The sequence below is a fragment of the Dipodomys ordii genome, unplaced genomic scaffold, assembly GCF_000151885.1.
Source record: "Dipodomys ordii isolate 6190 unplaced genomic scaffold, Dord_2.0 Scaffold127, whole genome shotgun sequence".
Taxonomy (NCBI): Eukaryota; Metazoa; Chordata; class Mammalia; order Rodentia; family Heteromyidae; genus Dipodomys; species Dipodomys ordii.
Window position 1 is genome coordinate 80,030 of NW_012267343.1, and position 10,687 is coordinate 90,716.

At 36.8% G+C, this 10,687-nt stretch overlaps 1 protein-coding gene across 1 annotated transcript; it reads left to right on the top strand.

The window, feature by feature from the left end:
• The first annotated feature begins 325 nt into the window (after positions 1 to 325).
• LOC105996114 (olfactory receptor 1L8) lies at positions 326 to 1,273 on the top strand. The gene has a single exon (XM_013030095.1). The coding sequence runs from the start codon at positions 326 to 328 to the stop codon at positions 1,271 to 1,273; it is 948 nt and encodes a 315-aa protein (XP_012885549.1).
• Positions 1,274 to 10,687: the final 9,414 nt, after the last annotated feature.

Genomic DNA, 10,687 nt, shown 5'->3' on the forward strand with positions numbered 1-10,687 from the left:
TGTTAAATTATTCGACATTCTACAAGGATGTACAATCTTAATACACTGTAATTTAAAAAAATATATAAAGGTAAACAAGTCTGACTTGAAGCTGTAGAAGTATCTAAAGGAAAAGTCTACTTCTGTCCTTCCAGCTTTCAATATAAAGTTGTGGTTGATGCCCACAACCACATCTGGGTGGGAAAACCAGAGAAAGCCTATGAGAGTGATAAACTATGCCTACCCAGTAGCTAAGTGTGACCTGACAGATGAAACAAAGAATTCCTGGGTTCGTGGGATCTGGGTTATAAAACTGGATTAGGTTAAGTAACAAATGGTCTTTATAATGGAGACCAAGTCAACGGAAAGAGTCAATCAAACCAGCAGCGTCTCCGAGTTCATCCTCCTGGGACTCTCCTCTCAGCCTGAGCAACAAAAACCACTCTTCGTCCTCTTCCTCATCATTTACCTGGTCACCGTCGCAGGGAACCTGCTCATCATTCTGGCCATCCGCACAGATCCCCGTCTCCAGACCCCCATGTATTTTTTCCTGAGTTTCCTGTCTTTCACCGACATTTGCTTCACTACGACTGTCGTTCCCAAGATGCTGGCAAACTTCCTGTCAGAAAGAAAGACTATCTCCTATTCCGGATGCCTGACGCAAATGTATTTCCTCTATGCCTTGGGAAACAGTGACAGCTGTCTTCTGGCAGTCATGGCCTTTGACCGCTACGTGGCCATCTGTGACCCCTTCCACTACGTCACCACCATGAACCCCCGCCTCTGTGTCCTGTTGGTGAGCTTCTCTTGTTCATTTCCTCATTTCCACTCACTCCTCCATGTACTTTTGCTGAATCGTCTCACCTTCTGTGACTCCAATGTCATCCACCATTTTCTCTGTGACCTCAGCCCTCTGATGAAATTATCCTGCTCTTCCACACTTGTCAACGAAGTTGTGTTACTAATGGAAGGGGCTGTGGTGTTGGTGACCCCCTTTGTGTGCATTGCTTTCTCTTACTTACGAATCCTCATCGCAGTTCTGAAGATTCCCTCCGCTGCGGGGAAACGTAAGGCCTTCTCCACCTGTGGGTCTCACCTCACCGTCGTGTCACTCTTTTATGGAAGCATCTTCTACGTCTACTTACAGCCAGTGTCCACGTATACGACCCAGGACCACATGGCGACAATAGTCTACACAGTTTTCTCCTCCATGCTAAATCCTTTCATCTACAGCCTGAGGAACAAAGACTTGAAGCAAGGCCTGAGGAAACTAATGAACAGGAAGACTGCTTAGGGAGCACACTCTTAACAAACTCACAAGTGGGATCTGCTCCGTTTTACCTGGCCTCTTCTAGTTTCTTGGTGTATAAGCAAGCTGTCAGTAGTTAGCCGTTTTTAATCCACGACAGACAAACTTCTGAGGGCACTTACATCCTGCTTAAATCACCATGTTCTGACTCATTCTCACTCCTCCTTTTAGGGAGACCATATCCTTCACTTTCCCATCTCCCAAATACCTTTTAAAATGATCATTTTTTTCTCACAAGTATTTACTGAGCAGCTTGATCCTCTACAATTCTTCACAGTTCAATGTACCACTGGAAAAGGTCCTTTCATGTGTTCATGTGTAGTGGTTGAAAATGTTGACAAACACTTGAAGAAAAATGAAGAAATAGAGGGATAGGATGATGATAGGAGAAAGCTCAAATATTAATTTTCTCATTCTGAAGGCATTGTTTGTAATTACTTGTTTTTCTCTTACTGACATGTTGTTTCTCTTAAATTTGGTCCTTACTTTTTATTCTTTGCTTTTAATTGTATGCTCTCTGTTATACTGTTGTGGTTCTGTTTCCTTCAAACTTCTTCTTATGCTTTACCATTCAATAAAAGAACAAGAACCAGACATCATAATATGGAATTTATCAAAAATCTTTCTTTCCTAAACTTGTTTTGCTCCTAAACTGTAGGTTTAAAATATGCTATTTAATACCTTATTCCACTTATACCTTAGGAAACTAGCCAATAGAAAGATTATCATAATTGTGTATTAACATTATTATAAATGTGTAGTAAAACAAAGATATGTATGTATACATGCAAAGATACTCTCTATATGTTTGTGATAAATAAAATAACAGCAATCTAAAATAGTATATAGTCAAGATTCTGAAAAAGTTTCTGTGACATATTGCACAGAGTGCAACCATATATAGCAGGAATAAAGAATCAAATGTCAATAACTGTCTCCAAAAGTGATTAAGAGTATGAAGATGTTGAACAAAGAGGCTGGACAAGGTTGTTCATGCCTGTATTCCAGTATACTTAAGAGGCTGAGATCAGAAGGATTGTGGTTCATGGTCAGCCTAGGCAAAAATATTTATGAGCTGTTTTCTTGCTAGCTTATTCCCTTTATTAAAATGACCTTCTTGACCTCTTTTGACTAATTTTGAAGCCTATTTTATCATATATGAGTAAAACTCTTTCTGTATGCTTTGGAATCCATTTCCTTCAAAGATCTTTTTCAAAATTTCATCCTTTCCTGTGTTTTTGATTTGTTAGTAAGATGCATTTCTTGGAGACAAAAGATGGCTATGTTTTGCCCTTTTTTTAACCTCATCATTCTATGTCTTTTGTTTGGGAGAACTGAGTATTAAAATTGAAAGATATGTAAGTATCTCTTTCCATAAAAAAATTCTAGTGCTGATTCTTTGTTTCTGCTTTGTGTATCTACTAAATCTGTTGGAATGTGCTTTCTCCGTTATTTGCATACTTCTGTTGATCTGCCTCCTTTGTGTGTAGGATAGTTTTAAATGTGCTCTGTACTACTGGCTTAGTGGTCATAATTGCTTTAGTTTTTATTTATCATGGAAGGTTTTCTTTGCCCATAAATTGTGAATGGGGGCTTCACTGGGTAGAGTACTGTATGTTGACAGTTCTTGACTTTCAATGCTTGAAATGCATCGTTCTAAGCTCTCCTTGCTTTTAAAAGTTTCTCTTCAGAAACCTGCTAATATTTTGATGCACTATCCATTGACATGACTTTTTGATATTCTTTCCTTTTACTTTATATTTTTTATTTTAGCTATAATATATTGTGGGGAGGTTCTCTTCTCATCTGGTCTATTAAGCAATTCTAAAAGCTTCCTACATCTTGATGGATTTGTGTTTAGGAAAGATTTTTTTTTTACTGAATTTGTTTCTTATGCATTTAACCATCAATTCTTTACATTTCTCAGTGCTCATCACTCCTAAATTTAGTTTTTAGTAGCATCTTGGAGTTGTTGAAAATTCCTTTCTTTTTTTTATTTAATTTAATTGTCAAGGAGATGTACAGTTACATATGTAAGATAGTGAGTACATTTCTTGTCGAACATTGTGTTATCCATTTCCTCATTTTTCTTCCACTTTCCCTCCCCTCAGTCCCTCCCCCACAGATACAAAGTTCATTTCCAACATGTTATTTTGTGAGTATCACTGTCACATTGGTTCATTGGTTCGCTCTCTTGAGGGGGGAGGGGGATTTTTTATTGTTAATAAGTTTTTATTATGAAAATACCATACAGAGGGGTTACAATTATGGAGCAAGGTAATGAGTACATTTCTTATCAAGCATTATTGCCTCCTCCTTTGTTTCCCCTTACCATCCCTGCCCTCCCATCTCCCCCCTACACATACTCACCGCCAAAGTTGTAAAGTTCATTTTCAATATAACGTCTTGTACATCTCATTGTTGCAATGGGTCCACCTGTAACCCTATTTAAGCAATTTATTTTTCCCTTCCCCTCCACAAATTACACCAACATCAAATACAGTGAAAACAGGGGTTATCCATGAGGGAGGGACATACAAAGCAACAAAGAAATCATCTTATAAATATGTTAGAAACAATAGCAAGAAAGAAAAACCATTTGAGTCCTTATCTTGGGGTTCATTTTGCCTAACATCAACTTATCTGACCATTTCTGCTTGTCTCAGACATATACTAGTTATTGCAAATAAGGGAAACCATGGGACCTATATTTCTTTGGGCCTGGCTTTTGTCTCACCATTTTGTTGTTCCCCTTCCCTTCCCTATTTCAGATTAATGTATATACAATACACCGGGTACCAAAATCAAATACAGTCAAATACAGTGACAACAAGGGATAAACCATGCGGGGGAGGGGGGAAGGAGGGAAGGGAGGGAGGGACACAAGAAAGAAGTAATAACTTCACATAGTACATTAAAAACAACAAAAAAATCCTCTTGTTTCCATATCTTAGAGTTCATTTCACTTAGCATCATCTTATATGCCCAATACAGATGCCTCTCAGTAGATGAATGGATCAAGAAAATGTGGTATATATACACAATGGAACTCTATGTTTCCATCAGAAAGAATGACATTGCCCTATTTGTTAGGAAATGGAAAGACTTGAAAAAAATTATATTAAGTGAAGTAAGCCAGGCCCAAAGAAACATAGGCTCCATGGTTTCCCTCATTTGTGATAATTAGTATATGTCTAGGACTATCCTAGAAGAGGATCACAATAGCTCCAATAGCTGTCTACATATGACCATTTAAGATGGAAATTCCTTTCTTTAACTTTTGCTTTCCTCAACCTTTTCTTCTATGTCTATTTGATCTTGTAAACTTCTGTTTTCTATTTGCTCTACTCTGGAGATGCCTTTTCCATTGTATTTTTCATAATCAGGGCTTTGCTTTTATTTTTTTTTTTGGTATTCCTATCTCTTTATTGAGATCCCTTGTTAATGTCTTGCAATAACTTCTTCATTTAGCAGTTTATATTGTTAACTTCAATTTTCTTTAGTTGTGTATTTGTATTTTTAGCTCACTTAGCTCTTGCTTTGCATTTACTTATCATTCATTTACATTTAAATTATCTTTGAGATCATTTAATTATTTTGAATAGACTGATTAATTTATAAATGTCTTCTTTAATTTCATTGATTTTTTTTTCCGGTAGTGGGACTTGAACTCTGGACCTGGGTGCTGTTCCTGAGCTCTTCAGCTTAAGGCTAGCACTCTACCACTTGAGCCATAGCACCACTTCCAGTTTTCTGAGAGGTTTATTGGAGATAACAATCTCAGACTTTCGTGTATGGGTGGCTTTGAACTGCAATCCTCAGATCTCAGCCTCCTGAGTAGCTAGGATTACAGACATGAGCCACCAGCACCCAGCAATTTCATTGATTTTTTTTTTATTATCATTCCTTTGAGCTCAGTACTTAGGCTTTCTTTAATTTTTGCTGTTATTCTGATTCTTTGGTGTATAAGTTTTGACTTGATGAAAGGTTATATTCCTCATATTACTTTCTTTCTTTTTGGGGGGGAGGGTGGAGTCGGTAGTGGGGCCTGAACTCTGGGCCTGGGCGCTGTCCCTCAGCTTTTCAGCTCAAGGCTAATGATCTACCACTTGAGCCACAGCACCACTTCCGGCTTTTTTCTTTTTGCTTATGTGGTGCTGAGTAATTGAACCCAGGGCCTCAGACATGCAAGGCAAGCGCTCTACCACTGAGCCACCTTCCCAGCCCCACCCCATATTACTTTCTACATCAAAACTTACTCATTTGAGGGCTGGGAATGTAGCTTAGTGGTAGAGTGCTTACCTCGCATGCATGAAGCCTGGGTTCGATTCCCCAGTACCATATAAACAGAAAAAGCCAGAAGTAGCACTGTGGCTCAAGTGGTAGAGTGCTAGTCTTGAGCAAAATGAAGCCCAGGGACAGTGCCCAGGCCTGAGTTCAAGCCCCAGGACTGGCAAAAAAACAAAAACAAAAAAAAACAGACAAGAAACAAACTCATTTGAAAATTTGTGGTTGCTTGAATGAGCCCATACAGTCACACACACACACACACACACAAATGCCTACCACACACGCACACACACTGTGTCGAGCTGATTGACATTCCCACAGAGGACATAGATTATAGAATAGTTTTGGCAACATTTGTCTCCTGCACTGTAATTTTTGTGTTGGGAATGAAGGGAGTCAAAGCTATTATTGCTCAGTTTTACTTAATCACTAGGACCTGGGTATGTGGATCTTTTCCCTACCCACTCACCTGAGTTCCTCCATGGATCAATGCATTTAGACCTTCCCTCCATGTTGGGCTGGGTAGCATGGCCCTCAAAAGTGCTCCCTTGCTGTATCTTTCTTGCCCTGGGAAGAGGACAAAGATGCTGTTCCTGATTGTGCCTCTCCCTGGGTGGGCTTACTGATTTCTGTGTAGTTGATTTATTTAGCAGGTGTCTTGGGTGGTTCTTTCCAGAGAGGAGAGAGATGAAAGGAGAAGAAGGAAAAAAGGAATTATGAGCACCAGAATCAAGGGAGGAAACAAGGTCTCTGCCTGACTGAACATGGCTTTTCCTTCTTCCTTTTAGATATTTATGATTCAGTCATTTTTTTCTCTCCACCAGCCGCATTTCCTGTCTACAGATTTAGCCTGTGTCCTTGCCTAATTTGGTTCTTTGCCTGCCTGTCTCTCTGCGAAGCTGAGTGCTTGCAGTTGGTCTGTCGAGGCTCAGGAAAGATAGCTGTCAGCAATTTGCCATTTTTCCTCTCTGAGAAAATCTTTAGAGAATTGTGTTGACTAGAAAAATGCCAATGACCTTACATTTGCACATTGCATGATTCTATTTATATAATTATAAAATTATGGAAGTGGAGAACAGAGTAGTAATTTCTAGGGCTTATGAACAGATGGGAGAAATGAATGTAGCTGTAAATGAACAGTGTTAGATAGCCTTTTGCTTTGGAGATATTCTTGATCTTGATCGTATAAATCCCCAAATACTGGCTGTGACACTATGCTATACTTTTGTAAATAGGTATATTTTAGGAAACGTGAATAAAAGGGTAATTGAGACCTCTCTGTTATTACTTTAAAAGGCATGGAAATCTACATGTTTGTAATGAATAAAAGGATTAAAGGCAATACCAATTCCACAATCAAAAGATTAAAATGGTTACAAAAGGGAAAGTAGAATGCAGAATTTACAAAACATCACAGGAAGAATGACAGGAATGAAAAAGGAAAAATTACTACAGGAAGAAATGCTATATTTAAAAAAATGTCAATATCAAAATTGTTCCATAAACATGGAACAATTCTCAATAGAATAGTTCGGTGAAAAATAGAGCTTTACAATATGTAAAACATCCATTGAAAGTAGAGAAAGTTTGCTTTTGTGACAAACTAGATTATTTGGATTAATATTCCCAATGAGGATAAGTTTTAAAAAATCTTGTATTGTGTGAAGTCAAATGGATAAGTTCTAAAATTTGGACTTTATTCATGAAAGCATTTTTCAAACTTTGATTTTTAAAAAAGTGTGGAATTTGTAAAAACCCTGAACCCATTCACAAGGAATAGAAATAAAACACCAGTTGATTTTATGCTTCTATTTAGAAAAACTGAAAATCAATACTTAATCTTCCACCTTAGAAAATAAGAGAAAGAAAAGAAAATTAAACACAAAGTAAGTAGTAATATAGAGCAAAATCTATGCAATTGAAAAATAAGAAATCTATAAAACAGAAAAAAAGAAATTGACAGAGAAAATAAATGGGACCCAGAACTAGTTCTCTTAAAAAATTGATTTAAAAAAAAGACTATTGCAACAGAGTCTTCACAGATAGGCAGCCCAGACTGGTCTTGAACTCACAATCCCTTGGGTACTGAGATTGCAGGCATATGCCACCACACACAGCAAGTCCAGTAAACTTGATAAGGCTTTAGCCAAGGCTAAGAAAAACATACAAATTATTAGTATCATAAATGATTGAGGAGACATTTTTACAAATCTCATAGATACAAAAAGAATAACAAAGATATCATTTCCAATTCTATACCCCTAACTTCCATGATCTGAGTGAAATGGACCAATTCCTTGAAAGCAACAGTCTGCTTAAATCTCCACAAAAAGAAACAGGTAAAACAAATAGGTTTGAATCTATTCAATTAATTGATTCAATAATTCCTTTCCAATAATAAGCCTCCTAATCAGAAAATTACAGGCTCCAGTGGGTTCACTGGTGAGGTCTACCAAACATATAAAGAAAATTTATATTAGTTCTCTACCAATTGTTTTAGAAGATAGAAACAGAGGGAATACCATTTATTCTGTTGGACCATCATTATCTTAATACAGAAGTCAGAGACATAGGAAAGGAAAAATCAAAGACCCATTTCTCTTATGATATTTGAATACAAAAGTGTTCCATGCAATACTGACAAATTAAATCTGATACAGTACATAAAAATTATACTCCAGGACCAAGTGTTACATATTTGAGGTATACAAGCATATTTAAACATTTGAAAATCAATTCTTGCAAACTGTCACTCAATGGGCAAAAGAAGAAAGACTGCACAATAGATTATAGCAAATACATTTGAAAACATCAGATTACCATTCACATTTTTTTTACAAAACTACAGTAAACTAGGAATGGGGTAGAACTTCAACTTGATAAAAGATACCTACAAAAAACCTTACAAATAACATTGTACTGGATGCTAAGAAAATACCAGCTTTTCCATTAATATTGTGAGTAAAGCACTCATTCAGCATTGTTCTGGAAGTCTTAGCTAATTCCGTAGGACAATAAATAGAAATAAAGCATATCACCTTTACAATAAAAACTAAATTTAAAAAGATAAAAAGTATGCAGACTTGGGAGGAAGAAATGAAACTGTTTGCAGCTAATATGTTCTATATGGAAAATGTAAAAAAAAACTGTAATTACTTAGAAATTCTAGCAAGGCTCACAAATATAAAGTATTATATATGTTAGTTTTTTCTGATAGACCAATAATGAATAAGTAGAATTTGAAATGAAAAGTGTTTCCACATATACAAGCACCCACTGAAGTGAATAGGTGTAAACAAAACAAAATATTACAAGATGTAAAGAAAAACTCCAAAATCAGACAATAGGGACAAAATAATTACATAATGAATATAAATTCCATTTTCTTGGATGGGAAGATTCAACATTATCCAAGTCAATTCTTCCCAACTTGATTTACAAATTCAACTAAACTGGGGTTAAGGCAGCAAGTCATTTTTTGGAGACTGACCATGTTTCTGAAGTTTACATACAATAGCAAAAGATCAAAAATAACTAACACAGTATAGAAGAAGAATAAAGACTGAAAATTACTACCAGACATCAAGATTCACCATGAAGCTGCAGTAATCAGGACAGAATGGTATTTGTGAAAGAATATACAGACCAATTAATGGAATGAGCTAGAGAACCCAAAAGTTCATCCTCATAAATAGCAACTAACTTGACAAAGAAACAAAAGCAATACAATGGTGAAAAGATATTCTTCAAGAAATGGTATTGAACACTTGGATATGTACATGAAGAAATGAAAGTGATACCGATTTAACACCTGACAACGAATATTCCATATAACAACACATTACTTTACTCAGCTATAAAAAGCTATGTACATATGACTATATAACCTGATGCTAAGCGAAATAAACCCCGAGAGTGACACAAGAGATTTTATCTTTCTTGTTATTCTTTCAAATGTACTTATAATGTATTATGTGATTGGGAGGGTTGTATTTCTTCCCCCATGGTATAACCCCTTTTGTCACTGTATTTGATTCCGGTGTCCTGTATCTTGCATATACATTTTTCTAATTTGGGGAGGGGAAGAGAAATAACAAAATTCTGAAATAAGGATACAGGGTGGCCCATTGTAACAATGAGATGCACAAGATGTACTATGTTGAAAACGAACTTTATAACTTTGGGGGTGGGGGCAGTAGGAGAGGGAAGAGTTGGGAAGTTGGGGAGGAAAGGGATAGTAGGAGAAAAACAAAGGAGGGGTTAACAATGCTCAATAGGAAATGGATTCATTACCTTGCTCATGTAACTGTAACCCCTCTGTACAGTATCTTTACAATAAAAAATATATTTAAAATAAAAAAGACATAAAGCAAAAAAATCTTAAATGCATATTATTCAATGAAAGAAGCTAATCTGTTAAGGGCACACATTGCATGATATTAAGTATGTGCCGTGCTGTAAAAGACAAAACCATGGAAACAATAAAAAGATCAGGGAGCCAGGTGCTAGTGGCTCATGCCTGTAATCCTAGCTACTCAGGAGGCTGAGATCTGAGTATCACAGTCCAAAGCCAGCCTGGGAAGGAAAGTCCGTGAAACTCTTATCTCCAATTAACCACCAGAAAACCAGAAGTGGTGCCGTGGCTCAAGTGGCACAGCCTGGCCTTGAGCTAAAGAGCTGAGGGACAGCTCCCAGGCCCAGAGTTCAAGCCCCAAAAATGACAAAAAAAAAAAAGATCAGGGATTGTCAGGGAGTAAATAGGAGAGAAGGATGAATGAGTTCAGCACAGAGATTTTCAAGAATTGCAACTCTTCTTTTAGGCTATGTGAAAGAGAATATATACCATTATAGATTTGTCAAACTTATAGAATGTCTAACACCAGAAAGCAAGCTTTAATGCATGTTATGGATTTTGAGAGATAGCAATGTGTCCCATTGAGATCAATTGCCTGAAACACATGTTAACAATGGATGAGGTTGGGAATCATTCATGACTCTAAATGTATGGGAAATTTCTGTTCAATTTTGCTGAAAACCCAAACTTGCTCTTAAAAATGAAGTTTGCTGGAAAAAAAAGATGTTGGGAAATAGCAATGTTCAACAACAATT